This window comes from Carassius carassius, chromosome 17 (assembly GCF_963082965.1).
Source record: "Carassius carassius chromosome 17, fCarCar2.1, whole genome shotgun sequence".
NCBI lineage: Eukaryota > Metazoa > Chordata > Actinopteri > Cypriniformes > Cyprinidae > Carassius > Carassius carassius.
Genome location: NC_081771.1, coordinates 23142319 through 23162200, shown reverse-complemented (window position 1 = coordinate 23162200; position 19882 = coordinate 23142319). Strand labels below are relative to the sequence as shown.

The window sequence follows — 19882 nt, the reverse complement described above, 5'->3', positions numbered from 1 at the left end:
ATGTTTTTATTATTATTCTAATTTGTTGAGATCGTTAATTGGTGGGTTTTTGTTAAACGTGAAGCCAAAATCATCACAATTAAAAGAACCAAAGACTTAAACTACTTCAGTCTGTGTGCATTGAATTTATTTAATACATGAGTTTCACAATTTGAGTTGAATTACTGAAATGAACTTTTCCTCAACATTCTAATTTATTGAGAAGCACCTGTACATAAAGCGAATTCCATTTTATATATGTATGTGCATATATATATATATATACACACACACACACACACACAAATGTAAGTGCTGTATGCTTTCCTCCCATATATGTGCAGTTTATTCAGTCAATAATTTTCATGGGATCATAATTTTTTGTTACACTGCTGAAAATGAACATGGAATCTGTGGACTACTTTGCTTTTTTTCCTCTTTTAATCAATGGTTAATCAAATTGGTTGTTATACTGGGGATCTCTAATACTCATTCCCACAACTAATCCTAACCATAGTAGAGAAAACCAAATGAGTCATAAAAGTTTGCAATTTAATAGATGGAATAGTTTTTGAGTTAAATGAGAAATGGTCTCCATACATCGGGAAATGTTAAGAGTATTGATTCAAAGGGGACTAAGCCAGACGCTGCCTATGTGCTGAAATTACTTCAGGCAATAGAATAAAGATGGACACTTTAAGGTGATGAAAACTGGTCAGGTTCCCTCAAGTTAACGCTCATTAACAGTGAGTTTAAATTGAGGTAATGTGCAGTGATGTCTTTGATCATAAGTATAAGTAAGGATTTAGTAACCAACGAAAAGTAGTGACAACAATTTACCCACCAGTAATTGCACATCAGTCTACTGCATTCAAATGGGCTAAAGCAAACAGCGAAAAGATATTGAGACCAGTGTTTGAATTGATTTTAAGTAGTTCCTGGTGTGATTCATTAATGGTTATAAAATAGATGTGATGCAACTGTTATAATGCATCTGTTATGATTATAGGTCACATAAGAAGACACGTTCAATATAATTAGATCATGTTATTTTCATATTAAAATCACATCAGACATTTATCATTTATAAATGTTTATCAGACATTAAGCCTTTTGGATACGACAGATTACATTAATTTATAATAAAACAAGTATTATTTACACAAGTACATTTTCATCACACCCGTAACTATAATGTAAGGTGTAAAACTGATGTAACAGTGTGTTCAAATAAATGCATTTTGTAAGGGTCCGTGAACTTTTTAACAGTTTTCTCCCCTGCTTGGTGCATAGGGAGCAATGAACACTGAAGGGACAATGTAAATAAGAACATTCAACTAAAAATTAAATAGTTTTTGATTTCAAATGTTTTGTAATTTCTGAACAAAACCTTTTATTTTCATTGCTATTTCCATCATAATGGATAAATTAATGTTTAGAAAGGGCAATTTTGAGACTTTAATTTTGGAGTCTTCAATGACTAGATGTTACAGGAGCATGTGAAGGAGAAATATGTGTATGACCTCATAAAGACACTGAAAATTATCATCAAAAGGGATATGATACCACTACTCATCACCTATGGAGTGCTGCAGGAATTAGCCCTGACACCCAGAAATTGACTTTTCTTTTTTTGACTTTTGTTGTCTTGAGTCATTGTGGTTTTTGAATGGGTTTTCTGTTAAATACCAAAAATAAGTTATGTGGTTACCAGTTGTATTTGGATTTTATTTGGTTACACTATTTTGATAGTCCAATTTAGACATTTTACTAACTGTAAGTAAGGTGTTTTTGTTTTTTTTACTTCTCACAGAACACATTTATGGCAAGATGTTTTGCATGTAAAGCAATTCTTTGGAATATGAAACTTTGCATGTAACCATACCATGCAATTACCAACTTGGTAACAGTGCCAACTAGTGTATAAACAAATTATAAGCAGTTGTATTGTAAGAATGTTTAATTATATCTTTCAACCACTTTTGTAAAATAATCACAGGGATGTTAAAACCTATTAAATGTACTTGTAACAGATCTGTTGTTCTTGACTGTAATTCGTTTCGAAAAATCATTTGACAAGGAGTTTGTATAGTCTTCAACAATTTAAGTCTGAATTTTGCCCAACACCAGAAGCTGCTACAGTACACAAGGATGTTGTTTCTGTCATAAACGAACAAATAGAGAAACAGATACATATCAAGGCATGGTTTTAAATCTAAAAGCAAGATAATACAGCTGTGCATGAAAACAGAATTGTATCTCCATAAGAACAAAAGGCACAATAAAAGGCCCTGAGGTAAAGAGGCCACCATGGTTTTATGTCCAAAATACTACAAATTCTGTGTTTTCAATCCTTGAATTCAAGTGCAATCTTATAGCCATTTATCTGTATCTACTGCCAAGGCAAATCAGTAATTTTGAGGCATTATACCCAAATCATTCACAAGAAAAAAAGTTTTGTCTAATAACAAGAACGAAAAAGTGAGTGCAGGAGATGAACTGCTGCTCTGTATAGATTAGCTCTGATTAAATTAATCTTTACAATTTTGCGTACTTGAATAATACAGTTAAAAAAATTATCAAGACACAACAAAAATGAATTAAATTCATAACACACTCATTAAATGATCCAAAAAAGGTGTTCATTAAAAGAACATTGACATTGTCTTCCATTACCACTGCCCAAACTGTTGCCATTTCTAAAACTACCACTAAACAACTGAATGTCTTTAGGCTTGGTTCAAATCCTGAAGGTCTAAAAACCAGTCAAGAATTTCAAGAGAAATGTATTTTAAGTGTACAAGACAATCAGCAAATAAAATAAAACAAGCCATTAAAATGGGCAAATAAATCATTCTTTCTCAATTACAATGACCTTTTTGTCCCAAGAAGTGTAATTTTAAGCATTTTTCATTTTTGAGATGAGATAACTTTCCCTTTTCTGCCCCTCTCTATTTTACCCTATTACAGTACAAATGTGCAACACACAAAAAAGTAAGACTATAAATAGCTCAAATTAAAATCTAAATTAGAAAACAAATGGACGTACTGTATTATTTGGTCTGTAGAGAACAAATGTAAAAGAAAAAAACAGTCAGTTTAATGTAGCCCTGTATTTAGATTTGGCACTTTTCCTTTCTGCAGTGAGAGGATTGCACTGGAATAAGTGAGAGCAGAGAATAAGGATGAGAAGATAGGAGCTGCTGGAGGGTAAGAGATGGAAGAGGGGATGAAAGAATACACTGTACAGTTTCACCAATAAATTAGGTACTTCTGATGTGGTAGATATGGTGCCACATCAAGATACGGAGGAGGAGAAAAAAAAAAGATGACATGAAAAGTCCTGAGGGTGTGTAAGATGAGTGAAATTTATGTGCACAACAAAGGAAGGCTCAGATAATGGCATTAGTGCCACGAAGGCCGACCCCACGGGCAAACTGCTCTAGCAGGCCTGAGATGGCACCAGAAGGGCTTGGAGCCGATGACTTGAGTCCTACTGTAGAGCTGTAAGCAGCAAGGAACAGCTCCCTCACTGCCTCCAACCTCACTTGCCTTTCAGGTACAAATGTGCACCTACAAAGAAAAGAGATACATTTATCGTCTTAGACTGATGATACACGGGGCAACTTTTTTAACAATGTTGATTGGGCACTTTTCCATTGAGAATGGGTAACAAATTTCAATCTGGATACTTTAGATTCGTCATGTGTCTCACCTGGTTGTCCGTTGATGGCAACATTTCCCAAAGTTGCCTTGCAACATTGCTAAAAAATTTTTTTGCAGTGTATCCATTTTCTTCCTTCACTTAAATCACCAATTTTTTGTGCCTTCCTCAAACACAATATATATTTACATTTTAAAAGAAATCTTCAAATATCCTTAGACCTAACAATATCATATTAAGTTTAAAAAAGTAATATTTCAAAAATCAGATCATAATATTACAAGAAAAAAGTTAAAGTAGAAAGTAAAACTAATTAATTGGTGAGGCCATTTTTGGAATGTCTGGTTCTTTCTCCAGAATGAATTCAGCTTTGTACAAGTCAAGTCACCTTTATTTATATAGCGCTTTAAACAAAATACATTGCGTCAAAGCAACTGAACAACATTCATTAGGAAAACAGTGTGTCAATAATGCAAAATGATAGTTAAAGGCAGTTCATCATTGAATTCAGTGATGTCATCTCTGTTCAGTTACAAAATGACTGATGTGTGAATACTAATAATAGCATGGTGCTGATGTGCCAAAAGAACAAGAATTTTTGGTCTCTTAAGTTTTTGGATTTAACAAAATTCTTAACATGTTGCAGTGATGAGGCTGCTGCGTATTCCTGGGAATGCAGCCTATTCTTATTGTGATAATCTTGACTTATCATGTAAACTATTACTCATTCAATTTCAGTTTTATAGTCAAATTACAAGAATATAAGAAGAATAAAGTGAATGAGTACAGGTGGGGTTGGAGTGTGTATGAGACTCACATTAGTCCGCTGGGAGCCTCATCCTGGAAGCTGAATGGAAGAGGAGACTCTGAGGGCACTGGGGGAAGATCATGGATGCTCCCACACCCTGACACAATCTGCCAACTGCCATAATCTGTGGACAGCGAGGAGCCTGACCGAGCATATTCCACCACTGGCCTGAGATTCAGAACGAGATACAAAATATTAAAAAGATGAATAGAGCAAGAAAAAAATATGAATAGAGAAAATTGAAAATGTAATCTTTGGTATAATAGCAAGCTCGGGTTCATCTTTATTGAAAATTATTAGTGAAGTGTGTATTAGTAAACAAATGTCAACCCAAGTATACAGTATTATGCACACTACACAAACATTATCAGAAAGCACTCAAAATCAATACAGAATAAACTCTGAAAGTACTCACCTCCTTCCTGGTACAGCTAAAGGGGTGCTTCCTGTCCGTGCAACATTTTGATCTGAGTGGTTGGATGAGGAAGAGCTTGAGGACTTAAATGACCCCAGAGGACTGGCCTCAGTCATTACATTAGGTGTTCGCTCCTCTGAAGTGATCGGTCGGTTCCAATGCCCAGAATGAGAAGAAAATAGCATGCCTTTCCTCCTGTGATAAACACTAAATACGTCAACATCATTTAAAACAGCAGCTATGAAGTCAAAAAAGTGTGAACAAGAAAATAATGACATGGCCACTTTCTATAGCAGTTTGCATATATCTTACACCTGTTTCACACATACTCCGTCTGCAGTGTGTGTGCGTTGCGTATTTTTTTACGCACCCATGTTAACGGATTCCAGCATTCACACTGCACATGGTTGCGGTTCGTCAGTGTGTTCCATGAGCGGTGCGTCTGCAGCAGTGCAGCGATCGTTTACGTACCGAGTCTATTTTTGCTGTGGTGCATGTGCTGAATTAAAGTGACAGCGCATTGTTCGCGGTAAAAATGAAAATAGATTTACATGGAAATGCAGAAATTTCGCAAAAGATTTATACAATTAAAGCCTACTGTGTTTCACACGCAACATATGGGTTTTTGGCTAGGTTTAAAACAAGAAAAAGAGCACCTTTAGGTAAACAAGGCAACGTGGCCTAATATATGCACTTTTATGGAAGCAGAAAACCAAAGTTCATTAAGACCCATGGGATTGCTTGTAATAAAGATTTAAATACAAAAGGCATGAGAGTTGACTGTTTCTGTCAGTGGTGATTTTTTATTTAAAATATTTTTGATTGCCTAACAAGAAAAGTAGGCTAAATGTTATGTTTAAATATGTTGCAGTTTGCTTGAGCAACTTATTATTCAAACCTAGAAGTCAAATGCACGAATAATACGTTGTTTATATTTATTTAAACTAATGTCTATGAAAGATTGTTACTGTACTGTGATTAAAGAGTATCACAGTGCTGAAATGATTTGAAACCAGATCATGATTTGAAACCAAAATAATGAACAAATGTTTTGTTTGTGGACTAACAGCCGCGGATCAGTAGCGGACTGCAAACGCGTCCTGTGTGAAAGCACAATGAGTCCCTGCTGCTTCTGCACCACATACATAACGCACACGGACTGCATACGTACTGCATACGTACTGCAGATGGAGTATGTGTGAAACAGGCGTTATGATTGGCCAGTGTGATTGAGATCCACATGTAACCACAATCTCCGTCTGGCTACCTGACTGATGCTGCCAGTAACAGGCAGGCAAGTGCATTCATGCTAATAAGGTGCAATTAAAGGTGCTTGTTTAATTTTTATTTTGTAAGCCTTACCCATTATAAGCCTGTGGTCCAGTGGTAATAGGGTCTGTAGCTTCTGCAAGTAAACTGGAGGGAGCAGATGTATCTTCTGTGATGAGAGAGAAATCACTGCTCAAACTTGTCACACTACCCCGATCTCTGGGCTCTGAGAGATAGAGAGAGAGGAAGACAGAAAGAATTGCAGAAAGAAAGAAAGAAAGAAAGAAACCATAAAACAGTAAGGAAAGTAAAACCTGCAGTCTATTTAAAAACTCTAACTTCCCGCAGGGCAACAACAAACAGATGGATCACATCCAGTTGGTTTTGTATAACTTGTAAGATCTTATAATCATTAGCATAAAGATGTGTGAATCTGCTGCTTGACTACTGTACTCAGAATAATCAGACTCGAATCACTCATTTCAATGAAAGTCAATTCTGAAAAAAACTTACTTAACTGGCAGAGGTCATCGACTGTGAAGTCAGCATCTTTGAATTGAGAATTTTTTCTTCTGTTAGAGTAAAACAAAAAAGAAAAAGATAAAACAGACAGAGATCAATACAGTCACAAGCGGCAAATATCTGGGTCACAGAAATTTTGCAGAACAGAATGCATCACAGAATTTAGCAGATTTTCCTCTGTGAAACCATGACAGAACCTATGAAGATGTTGAACTTACAGCCTGCCTTATTTGTGGAATAAAATGAAATTTTAAAAATAAAATTCTGTTAAACAAATTGATGAATCAAAACTTCGTTGTGTTTGACTCTAGATAATGCATAAAAAATTTCACACAATTATCTAACTGATCTGTGAGGAATTTTATTTTAATTTATCTAATCTAAAAAAAAAAACAAAAAAAAAAGATCACAGAAATCCATACAGCCATTTGATTTGGAGGTACAGACAGATAGAGAGGAACAAGAAGCCCTTTGTCAACATCAAGCTGGTGCAAATCTCACACTTTTGATATTTTATAAAACTGGATATTTTGTTGACATGTTTTAGGTGATTGGGTTATTAGGCCATGCTTATAACAACTTATGGTCAACTTATTGTTTGGGGTGAGAAGGCTTATAATTGAGACGTACATTTAACAAAAGCCAGTAATTCCAAAAATATAAAGCTCTTGAGTCTGTGACAAAATGCTTTATTGCCACATTTTCAATTACTGACCTACAGATTTAAAAGTATATTTGCAAAGATATTGTTGAGATGTAAAAGAACAAAAACAACAAGAAAAAGTTAAAAAGTATTTTATGAAAATTTGAATAATTTTTTAAGAAGGTTTAACCGACACCACTGGCTCTTGAGGATAAAGTCCTTCTGCAGTACATAAAACAAACAAGTCAACCAATGGCTCTGTAAATTATAAAATTTAATGCAAAAGTAAAAATGGCTGGTTATTATGGCCAAAATAGAAACACTGTGCAGCATAAGCTTCTATATACAGCAAGGAATAAAAAGAGACCACTCTTATAATTTTAAAAATAAAATTAGTAAGTTATGAGAAAAAAAAAGTTAATATTACTTCATATTTCTTAACATTCTCCAACTTTTTATGAATACACACTTCAAAATCGAGACGACAACTGACCTGTGCTAAAATCATTGGTTATTGCACCATATATAAAAAAAAAAATCACAACCACATATGGCTGCACCAAAACAGGACAGGCCAATGTCTACCAGCAATTTAACCACACAGAATAAAACAGAAAAAAGAACAGAAAGACGCTTAAAATCTATCAAATTATTCTTCACATACTCATGACACACAAAGATTATTCTTGTCTTAAAAAAATGAAGTCAGATAACTTACCTTTGTTTTTTTATGACTGAAAATGTGTCACAAACAATATGCTTCAGAAAATTGAAGCAGAAAAAGAAAATCTAGGAAAGAGAATATCAAAAATCAAATTGATTTATATAACAGACAAATGCACCGACACATGAACAATCTGTCTGGGAGGTGCATACTAAACAATAATTAAACAATCTAAATCACAGTAATGAACTCCATTCAAATCTAACATATGCTTTGCATAGGTATTAAATATGTGAAGTCTCACCTCCTCCCCCTTAGAGAGCCGATCAGGCAGCATGTGACTATAGAAAAGGACAAAATTAAAAATTGAGAATTAGAATATTCTTTTTTGTTGTTGTTGTTGCATAACTAATGATGGCAGATCAAACATTACTTTCTGCAGACATATTTTTCTTATTTCACCCTTCAGACTACCTTTAGCAAATACATGTATATTTATGTTGTAGAACAAAATGTGAAAGACTCAAGTAATGTTAACAACAGATATGTTTTGTGCTTATCACTTATAACTTAAAATCTGCTTAAAAAATCTTAGAAATTAATCAATGGGCTAAAGTCAATCAAAAAATTATTGTAAAATGTTGTTTACAAAGACCCATGGTACACTGCAGGTCACATACTTTTTGGGCTTCATGTGCCAGTCAAGTAAGTGCCAAGAGATGAATGAGAATGTTCATGAATGCTTTAGGTACATCAGAACTCATTGCAGTTTATTGTGTGCGTTCAATAATGGTAGAGCCAATGTGTACATAAATAAAATGAGCTTAGTTCAGTAACTTAGTAATGTTACCTTGAAGTTTTACCATGTGTGATTTATTTTTTATTAATTTTTTTTTTTTAAGAAAATAATTTTTAATATCTGCAATATCATGAAAATATTTATCATGTTATTGCTATGTGCCAAATTTGTAATATTTTTAACATTAATGTATAAATGAAACAGGAATGAGACTAACCCAAAAAGAAACCAGTCATATGCGATAGTCAGGTAAAGGATCTCAGACGGTTCCAGACTGGCATGAATAGCACCGTCCTTTAAAAATTTGAAATTAATTAAACACAAAGAAAGGTACAGAAAGGAAAGTGGGGTGGGAGGAGAAATTAGAATATTTAGCAAGGTGGAGTAAATAAAGATATAAAATGAGGACATATGTAATAAGAGACAGAGGAATTAATACTTGCCGCCCACAAAGAAAGTCTGAGCAGAGATACAAAGAGAGGTGTCCTGTCCCAGCCTGATATACAGTGCACCAGTAAACCGTTCTCATCTGCAGACCACAACACTCCAAAACGTTATCCAAAACTAAACAGACTAGTGAAACAATTTCTTCAGTTTGGTACAGACGTGTGTGAAAGTGCAGTAATTTACCATCAGAGTTGATGATGTGTAGAAGCAGTTTCAGATAGTTCTGAGTCTGTTGCACCAGGTCCCATGACTAAAAAAAGATGAAGACAACAATTACCAAATTCTAAATCATAAATGTATATAGGCTACACAATTTAAGTCTGTGGATCAGTGCATCCAGCATTCTTTATTACCCTTTGTCTGAACCATCAAGCTACAGTCTCTACAAATGAACAGTGATGATTATTTTTCATTTTATTTTTCAATTAAATTGAAGACGCTGAAAAGCTATTGGTCAATATAGTACCCTCACTCCAAGAATACGTCAGTAAGGTTTGTGCCTTGAAATTAATTACTTAACTGTTTGACAAAAATGTTACAAATTTAATATCAAATTATCTAAAAAAAGATGGAGACATTTTGCAGGTAGAGTATTCTGCTTCAACATTTTTTAAATGCGAAGGCAATCAGAGTTTAGACCCAGCTTGTCCATTTCCTTAAACCCAATCAATTCCTGTCTATCTAAAAGAAAATGTATGGGAGACTCTGAGTACCTGATATTCACTCCAGTTGATGTTAAGGTTTTTTGTAAAGCAAGCAGGGATTGTCAGAGGAGCATCCACAAAGTCCTAAACACACAACCAAAAGTGATGGTCAGCGAAAGAACAACTGTACTTACAGAAACAGTTTCTGTAGAACTTCTAATAAAACAATTTTTTTCAGTGTTTATGTATAGACCTGATTCCAGTTGAAGACAAGCCCTTCTGCTGTGTAATCTCTGTCTTTATATTCCCTGAAGAATTCACATCCTGAAAACAAGTGCATGAAACTAATATTACAGCTTCATTGTAATGATTATTGCCATTGAATAAGTAGAATAGAAGAGAAATTGTTTTTTTAAAATGTTATCAGCATAAAGATCTATACCTGGATAAGGCACAGAGAGTAGGGTGAAGTCAGCATAGCGTTGGGCCTTGTCCACCTTTTCTGAGGAAGTCACACTGGAGACAAACACAAAATTGTACAGAGAGTAAGAGATCATTAAGGAAGGAAGTGAAATCATTGTCTCAGACATATGAATAAAATCTAACACAGCCAAGTCATAATGAATACTGTGGCCATGGTCCAAAATTAACTCCTGCAATGTAGTTGGCTGGTTGTAGTTAACATGTTAGTATGAAGACGGATTTCATAAATGGCTAAGGGCACAGAATAAACTGCAGTATGATAACTAACAAGTTGACCAAAATCTGTGAACCAGCCATTGTTGTTAAATTTAAAGACTTCAAGGAGTGAGCGCACATGTATGTATGACAGAGGCATGAATGTGCATTCCTGTAGAACATTTTTCATTTTACAAGCTTTTTATTTTGTGTATTATCTATAATGTCTCTTCTATAATACTTATCCTAATGTGGGGGGGAAAATGCTTAATTTGTATGTTTATTTTTAATCATTTTGGCACAAAACGTAGTATAAATTTAAAAATTTAAAATAAAAACGGTCTTGAAACTGGATCCTGATAATGGCTTTGGATTTGGGTGTGAAAGACCTACATTATGAGATAAATACTAAAATTCAGAGAATTGAATTATATATATATATATATATATATATATAAAAACATTCTAACATGAATGTAACAAAGTTCACTCACTTGAGGCCAAACTTCACCTTCTTATTCTCTACCATGAGGTCACAGATGTAGCGTACAGACAAATACTTCAACAGCTTAATATCAGAGCCCCTAACCTTATCAAACAACTGTGAATCATTATTCCTGTAGAGTGACAAAGAAAGACCAGAATAAGATGATTAGAAGACAAGTATTTTCTTACAAAACACACACACAATTCACAGGAGCAAGCCAGAACCATTGTTAAACGACTGCTCTATGTCTATAACTGGCTATTTAATTGAAACATTTGGCTCCTTGTAAGATTGTATTTCTCGACAGCTTATCTTACCGAACTGCACAGTCATCCTCCAGAACCTCTTCAGCATCACCAAAGGTGTCATCTGAACCCCCTGTAATAGTTTGAGATTAAATCTAATACAATCCAAAAAAGTAATGTCCACAGCTACATCTACATTGCCCCACAATTTAAGCTCTCTTGAATGACTCTCTTGAGTGTATGACTGTAGCTTTGGAAGTTCAGATTATGTTAGAAATGTTACAATAATCTCTTCAAGGTATTAATCAATGGCTGTAGTTGTACCAATTGATTTATCGTTAAGCCCATCCCTTCGAAGGTAGATGAGCCAATGGCAGTCGAGTATCAGTTGCACGAGGAGCTGAACTCTGACACCTTTAGGTTTCAGCGTCATAGAGAAATATTGGAAGATCCAAGCATTTCATCGGTTTGATGGTGTCTGTGCTACGAAAATGGAAAAACGATGTACCTGTGGTACTTGCAACACTGATTACAGGTATCCTGATAGGATGGGCAATAGAATTTCTTTTATCACATTTCCTGAAACCCAAACAAAACAGAGCAAAATGTCCCCAAGCATTCAATCCCTATGAAGACAAAAGCTTAAATTTTCTGCTTGTCATATTCTCATTAAGTTACAATTTTCATCTGCTCAAGCAGAATGTTAATGTGATCTTGCATTTCAGCAAGGTATCTCTGGCTAAAACCAGCTAATGTTAAAGTTAGTGAGTCAATGCTATAACAAACCTAAATAGAGAACTGTTCTCACATACAGTGAAAGTCAAAAACGAAGGTCAACATTTCAGTGCCTCTCCATAATAAATATGCATTGATTTAATCATACTCCGCGGTACATGAACAGTGTTGATACTGCATGTAGTCATCCGCAATCATGACTACCATAATATGAGACTTCTCCCACATGCATTGTTATCTTTAAACCTTTGCTTCGAGTTAACCAACATATTTATTTTAAAATCTTTTATATATCCCTCCATGGAATATTTAATTCCCACTTGATTGGTGGCCCTTCTGTGTCAAGGTTTGTGGGACAAGGTTTTCACATTGACAGCTGTCATTGTGAGACAGTGAGCAACTCCGTTTGTTTGTCCGAGGGAGCAACGGTAACTAAGGGGGCTTACCGATAGGTCAATTGGCAATACAATCTGAAAATCTATTTCGTAATGCAGGGGTGTCAAATCCTGCTCCTGGATGGCCACCATCCAGCAGAGTTTAGCTCAAACCCTAATTTAATACACTTGAACCATCTATTTAAAGTCTTTAGGCTTAATAAAAACTATCAGACAGGTGTGTTGTGGGAAGTTGGAGCTAAACTTTGCAGGATTCTGGCCCTTCACAAGCAAAACTGGATACCCTTTTTCTAATGTGTATACACAAGAGTCTTTATCTTTGTAATATTTTTACAGTTCAGTTTAAGTGACTGAAATTGTGTCTATACTGCATGATTTTTATTTGGGTTTTGCTGTGAGGGACAGATATTTGGGGTCTGTGACAATGTTTGATATTATCATCTCATAATCCTGAAGTGTGATTTCTACAGCCAATCATCCAGGCAATCGAGATCTTGGTGAAGGTCTTGTGTGAATACTAGTCTTGTGTGAATTTATCTGAGAAAACAGATTTATTGTCATTGACCATGGATGTATTTTGGACTCAAGGCTTACACAAAGTACACAAATCTATAACTATCTTGTTCACCAGTAGTGGATCAATGGCTTTAACTGACTGCCCAAATTAGTTTTAATGACAACAGGACCATCACAAATAGCCCACTGACATATGAATAACAAACATATTTGTTAACTTATTTACAAATGGGTGTAAATGTTGACAGGAGTTCTATGAGTAATCAAATGGGTTCAGGAGTTTAGGGGGAAATGTTATACTCCATTATAGGCAATTGTCCACATTTATATTTTGGCATATGGGTGCATGTTAGGGAACATTTCCAATAAGCCAAACAAACAAACACACCAACATTCTGTAAAGAAAACCATATCTAATCTCCAAAGAACCATAAGCAGTTTTTATTTGATCAACCTTAGACTGCAATGTTCAAGACAGCTTCCATATTCACAATACAAAGTGACTTGAGAGTTAAGTGTCATGTACAAATCTCACTGGTGACATAAAGAATATGAACAGTTTTCAATACTTTATACAGTTTTGTTTCTTTGCTTTTTGCCCTTCTGGAAATTCAAACTTATAAGGAGTCACTCAAACAGAACACATTCTGTCTGCTCTATTTTTTTCCAATGTTGGGGAAATGTCTTTGCCAGTTGCACAAAACTTTTAATTAATACTTGTCAACTTTTGACACATCATTTTGATGATGATATAGCTTGTAGTAGCTAACTGTGAGTGTGTACCTGAAAAAATGTAGTTGTATCCAGTACGTCCATAAAGTTCGCCCCAACCTGCTAGTGTGGATGATCGACACACATGCTACAATAAAAGATAGAGAGAGGGAAAAAAAAATTCAAGGTCACTAGAACAAAAACAGAAACACAGGCCCCTGGTAAAGTTAACTACAGATGAGTCTGGAATGTTGTTAGTAGCTCCTAGTAAATTATACCAACCTTCAAAGTTAAAGGCTGATAGTCCAGAACTAAACACTTCAGTACTAAAGATCCCGACAGCCAGATTTCACAAGAAAAAATTAAATCCGTTATTGACACTATGATTTGTCTACCAGTGGCTCAGTGGTAGTGCATTGCGTCATAAGTGCAAATGGTTGTGGGTTCAACTCCCAGGGAATTGACACATACAGGTTAAAAAAAAAAAAAAAAAAAAAAAAAAAAAAAAAAAAAAAAAAAATTATAGCCTGATTGCATTGTAAGTCGCTTTGGATAAAAGCGTCTGCTAAATGCATAAATGTAAATGTCTTAAACTTATACTTAAAAAGTATAAATGTAAATAATAAAACAGCAACATAAATCATATACTATGCCATACTAGGCCAATTCTGCACTGAGAATTTCCCTATTTGATTATGGTAAGATAGTTACCTTTCCATTGTAGAGGATGACTGGACAGACAAATCTCCCTCTACAGCGAGCCATCTTACTGCGGTTTACCAGATCCTGCAACCTACTGATCTGTACTGTACTTTCAAAGCTGAACAAAGATGAAGAGGGAATAATTTTACTTTTTATTTTTTTATATACAATACACTGGTGACAGAGCAATATATCAATATACAATCAGCCAAGAACTTTGCCCACATGGCCATTTAACAGAAGCAGTCATAAGAAAAACAGGTACAATGTCAACATAACAAAAAGGTATGTCTTCAGATTTCATTCACAGATATTAGCCTGTAGTTACAAAACCATGTAGTCTTTTTTACAATGTTCTTAAAGGGGTCATCATATGCCCATTTTCCACAAGGTTATATGATTCTTTAGTGTCTTAAAGGGTTAGTTCACCCAAAAATGAAAATTAACCTGAGTTTTACTCCCCCCTCAAAGCATCCTAGGTGTATGTGACTTTCTTCTTTCAGACGAACCCATTTCGGAGTTATATAAAAATTGTCCTGGCCCCTCCAAGCCTTTCAATAGGGGTAAGTGGGTGTTGGTTGTCAATAGTTCAGAAGACGTCAAATAAAGCGCGCGCATCCATAATAAAATGTCCCTCACACGGCTCAGAGAATCAAAGAAGTACTCCTGCATTTCTCAGAAGTGCACGCATGACGCATACATCCTACGTCATCTGCCTGAACATCTTCCGTGTACCACAGTCAGTGGAAGTGAGGAAAAAAGTGTTTATTACATTTGAAATATGGATTTTTATCTTACAAAAATGCATGGATTCGCTACATGAGGCCTTTATTCATACCCGGAACCGTGTGAGGGAAATTTTTTTAAGGATGTACGCAGTTTATTTTTGATTTTTTCACGCAACTTTACAAAAAAAAAGCCCAAAGTCACGTATAATACACGGACTTGGCAACTCTGCTGATAATAGCTCACTCAGGGTGGGTCGTTCACCACAAAATACAGGTCATTCAATAATCGCAGGATGGCCTGGGTCTTTGTGACGTCACACTGACAGGCATCTGAGAACGGCTTGATTTGAGAAAGGGGTAATGATTTTAAAAACTAAAGGGGGGATTTTTATCATTATAGGATGGTAGTGTACAGACACTGCCAGCACACATTTATGTTCAAACAACATATAAAAGTTAATTTTGCATCCAATGACCCCTTTAACTGCAGATGCAGTTACATTAAACAAAATAGATTACCATTTCTATATCACTAATTAAAAGGTAATTACAATGTAGTGAGCGATGTAGGCTACTTGTGTTTGAGTAACTACAAGTTCCATGTTTGTTAGTTTTTTTACATTTGATGAACACTACTATAATGGAACTGTATAATCTCCAGTGTTTGGAATAACGGCGTTTAAAAGAACGGCGTTAGGTAACGATGTTATTTTTTCAGTAACGGGGTAATCTAACTAATTACTTTTCCCGTCGTTACAACACTGTTAACTTTACTGAACGTTAAATGCGGTGCGTTACTATGCATTAATTTATTATGCAATCCGAATGCACCTCTGGCTCAAACAGCGAGTGAGCAGGTGGGTTAATAACGAGATAAGCTTGATTTTTGATTGGCTGAGGCAGAGTCATGTGTTTCATGGTAGTCATGTGTCATGTGAGTCATGTGTTTCATGGTAGCCAATCAGAGCCAGTGTTTTTACACACACGCGCCAGCGGCGCCAAACACACACAGTCACACACACGCAACAGCTACACAGAGATTCGCAGCAGCAGCAGAAATGGCGAGACAGGAGCAATCTGATGAAAAGTTGGCTCAAGGTGGAGATATAAGCACTATTTCAAATTAATTGTAGTCAAAGGCAAGAACATGCATGTAATGTGTGCATGTAATGTGATACACACGCATCTACAAAGCTAGTGGCCAAAAACACTTTTCTTACAAAGAGTGCAGGATAAAACTCTTGCTGTCTGTTGACGTGCAATAAATATCGAAAGTTATGTACGAACACCTGTCTGTTCTACTTATTTCAACTGACTTGTGAAAACTGCTAAAAAAAAAAAAAAAAATCTTTGACGTATAGCAACTTTTTATTTTTTTTATTTTTTACAGTAACGCAAATAGTTACTTTCCCTGGTAACGAGTTACTTTTATTATAGAGTAATTCAGTTACTAATTCAGTTACTTTTTGGAACAAGTAGTGAGTAACTATAACTAATTACTTTTTTAAAGTAACGTTCCCAACAGTGATAATCTCAGATACAAGTTCCTGGTTTATTGCTAACCTAACTTCAGTCTCCCAAGAAAGCCTCAAATTCATCACATTTGATGTTTCAAAAATTTCAAAATGGTATCTGGGTGATAGTGTAAAGAACTGTCAGAATTAAATAGCTGTTTTGGTTCTTCAAAACCTGATTGCATTTTTTAAATCATTATTAAAATCTAAAATTTTAAATAATTTTTAAATAATTTAAAAACATAAGTAGTGTTGACAGGCTGTACATGTCAACATCTTTATCTGATTATGATTGTTTGCTTACATAACTGTTAACAGTGATAAAAAAAAACCCGGAAAAATCTTATATGAATAAATATTGGCAAAAATGCATACATAAAATATATTAGAAATAAAGATTTTTATATATCAAACCATTATTTTATTTAACGAACCATATTAATTAATTATTAATTAATTAACATTTTTATTTTTATATTTAAAATTTTGGGTGAGCATACTGAAACTTGGCATGTATAAGTAATGGCACAGGGTGGCGCACATACCATTTGAATGAAAACTTAAGCTCACTGATGTAATTTAATCAGTCTGCCATATTTTCCATTAGTTACTCCTGCTTGGATATGGTGTGGTGTGTTTTAACTATTTGCAACCCTTACACATATAATAGAGCATGAATTGTAAATTACTACATCAAAAAATCAAGTATACGACTTTTGTTAAGGCATATGTCATTAGTACAGCAATATAGGAATTAAGCCACACTGATTATATTTTTCTTTTACTATAAAAATCATGGTATCTTCCAAGAATCTCTTTTCAGAGAAATAAGGCAAAACATAAATATAAAATGCTTTTTCCCATTGACTTTTTCCCTACTACTGTGTGTCTTCAGTAGACTAAAAGAGACAGCAATGTTTTTACCTCTCTTTATTGTTGTCTGAAGATTCATATTCCAGAAACACAATCTTCCGTGGGTAGTGACCACACACGTCACCATTGGTGTTGTGGATGATACTGTACTTGTAGTCCCGGTCAAACAGCTCCAAATAGCGCTTCTCTATTCTCTCTACCTAAAAATGCATACATAATACATACATAACATTTTAAAAGCTTTTTAAAGACCCTTTCAGAAAGCCAAAAATTATCACAAGGTTATCAGAAGAACAAGAACAAGTTCAATCCTCTAATTTCAGCAACATAAAGAAATAGAAATTACTCCTAACTAAAGTAATTATTTTTTGGGGATGTTGAACTTTAATCATCATCAGATCAGCAGCAAAAATAATTGGCCATTTTTTGGTAAATTAAATTATACAGAGCACTTCTATTTGTATTGTACATTTGCATTTTCTTATATCATCACTTATTTCATGACCCATTTACAATCATTTATCTGTTAACACCACCATTGACAATGATTTTGGCCGTATTCTTATCTCTGCATGAGTGTTTAAGTGTACAAATCAGTTTAACTGTGCAACCAGTTAAACAACAACTGCCTGTGAAATATGAGAATGGTAATGCCATTTTGACAGAACCAGCATTATTTTCCTGGGTTTTCATCATCTCAAAACACATGTAGGTCTGAGATGACACCTAATGTTAACCACAACACTGAGCCATGGAGCTCATGCAGACAATGCAAGTTCGAACATGAAAATCAACCTGTTTTAAAACATTTGATCTAGACAATAACTTCTATATGGCTGTTTGCATTTATATTATATATACATACTGCATTTATATTATATATAGATTATCTTATATTACTTTCTGCAAGTACATTCTGCAATCCCAGTGCAGGGTCTATTAGTTACTACAGCAAATCACAACTGTGGACCAATCACAATTACTGTGGTCTATACAGACAACGTATAGTTTTGAAGAGGGGCACAAAAATGTAAAAGTATAATAAAAAAGGAAATAACATGTATTCATTTCTCTCTCTCTCTCTCTCTCTGCTTAATCCGTGACTTTGGAAAGAAAAGACTCATGACTCATTAAATCAATTTCCCTTTGGAAGTTCCTTAAGGTCATATGAGCTTGCTTCCAGTTCCTGTTAAGAAAAATGCTTTTGAAGAAAACCTTAAGTAACAATATGAAGTAATTACATTAAATGTTATTATTTTTTACTTATATCACATGGCATTTCATCACATACTTAAAATCTGATTTGAATTAAGGGAAGGGACTGACTGATGTTTGATGTTTTCAGTCTTACCGACGGGGTGACCTCCTTCGCTCTGTACTGACTCTTAGAGAACACATAGATCAGATCGGTTATATCCTCGCTCCGGCTAGCCATCATCGAGCCGTCACCCGCCTTCTGCTCGATCCGAACCCGCCCTTCACTAAATAGCGCAGCTCCCTGGGGCCGAGAGGATCCTCCAGGCCATCCCTTCAGGGCAAGCTTCTTCCTCACCGCCCGCTTTAAGGCACCGGGGCCGGAGCGGATGGCGCGTCCCGAGTTCAGGGTCCTGGCAGGATGATTACCCTCCACAGTCCTGGTGATCAAAATACCCCTTTACCGACGGTAGTAGATGTCACGAGGAAGCCTTCAGGACTTCTCGACGCTACTATTTCCCCAATCAGCAAAACGAAAGAGTTCTGTAATTCATTTATAATGAAAGCCCAGTTTAAGTGTGTCTTTTCTTTCCCAGCACTCACGTCAAAACACCGCATCCCACAAATCTCAACACCCGGTCACCAATCACAGGAAATCCGCACGACTTTTTATCCTTGAGTCTTTCATACGCCTTTTATCCTTGAGTTTTATAATCGACTTGATTTCGATCTGGAGACAAAACATTCAGTGTTGTTTACAACGACAAAACGGTCGGCTGTCTGTAAAGGGATACAATAGAGCAGTTTGTAATGTTGCAATGAAATCTATCCGTGTTAGATATAGCCAATGAACTTTAACCAGGGCCAGTAGTAAACAGGAAACTGAAGTGATCATGTGATCAATACTTCCTGAAAGGTGACGTCAAGTTTGCCATTTCAGCTGAGAGCGTATTGGTCTTGCATGGGGGGGCATCACGAAGGCTAATGTAATGAACAGTTTTGATCAAGTGTAAATATCCAGGTATTTTGATAGATGTCCAAAATTAAATGAATGTAAGATATTACATTATAGTAAAAAAAAAAAGTATTGGTCTTGCATTTGCCCAAAGGTTGAAATTAGTATTGCATTTCAGCAATTTATTGCAATAAATCTGGGTTTTTTAGAAACAGGCATATATTCAGTGATGGACAAATGAAGCTTCGTGAAGCATTGAGGCTTTCCACTGACTGTTTCAGAAAAAGATTCAAAC

At 35.3% G+C, this 19882-nt stretch overlaps 1 protein-coding gene across 2 annotated transcripts; it reads right to left on the bottom strand.

The window, feature by feature from the left end:
* Positions 1-1768: 1768 nt before the first annotated feature.
* On the bottom strand, positions 1769-19523 carry mtmr14 (myotubularin related protein 14). Of its 2 annotated transcripts, none has more exons than XM_059571301.1 (20): positions 19236-19523; positions 18790-19141; positions 17490-17638; positions 14333-14441; positions 13694-13769; positions 11337-11397; positions 11027-11149; positions 10297-10370; positions 10108-10178; positions 9924-9998; positions 9394-9460; positions 9207-9292; positions 8981-9057; positions 8269-8305; positions 8019-8089; positions 6649-6707; positions 6229-6361; positions 4867-5061; positions 4461-4619; positions 1769-3552 (listed from the first exon to the last, which is right to left on the bottom strand). In XM_059571301.1, exons 2-20 carry the CDS (start codon positions 18874-18876, stop codon positions 3372-3374), a joined length of 1890 nt encoding a protein of 629 aa, XP_059427284.1. In that variant the 5' UTR covers positions 18877-19141; positions 19236-19523; the 3' UTR covers positions 1769-3371. The 2 variants fall into 2 exon arrangements, with proteins under 2 accessions (XP_059427284.1, XP_059427285.1); XM_059571302.1 differs by having other exon boundaries at positions 18790-19072.
* Between the last annotated feature and the right edge of the window lie 359 nt (positions 19524-19882).

Bases quoted from the DNA above. Each gene is read 5' to 3' on its own strand.
- mtmr14 (XM_059571301.1), bottom strand. From the start codon at position 18,876: ATGATGGCTAGCCGGAGCGAGGATATAACCGATCTGATCTATGTGTTC. The intron at 11,398-13,693 runs GTACACACTCAC...AAACTATTACAG, and splicing joins ATACAACTACATTTTTTCAG to GGGGTTCAGATGACACCTTT. The intron at 8,090-8,268 runs GTGAGACTTCAC...TCTCTTTCCTAG, and splicing joins GGCTCTCTAAGGGGGAGGAG to ATTTTCTTTTTCTGCTTCAA.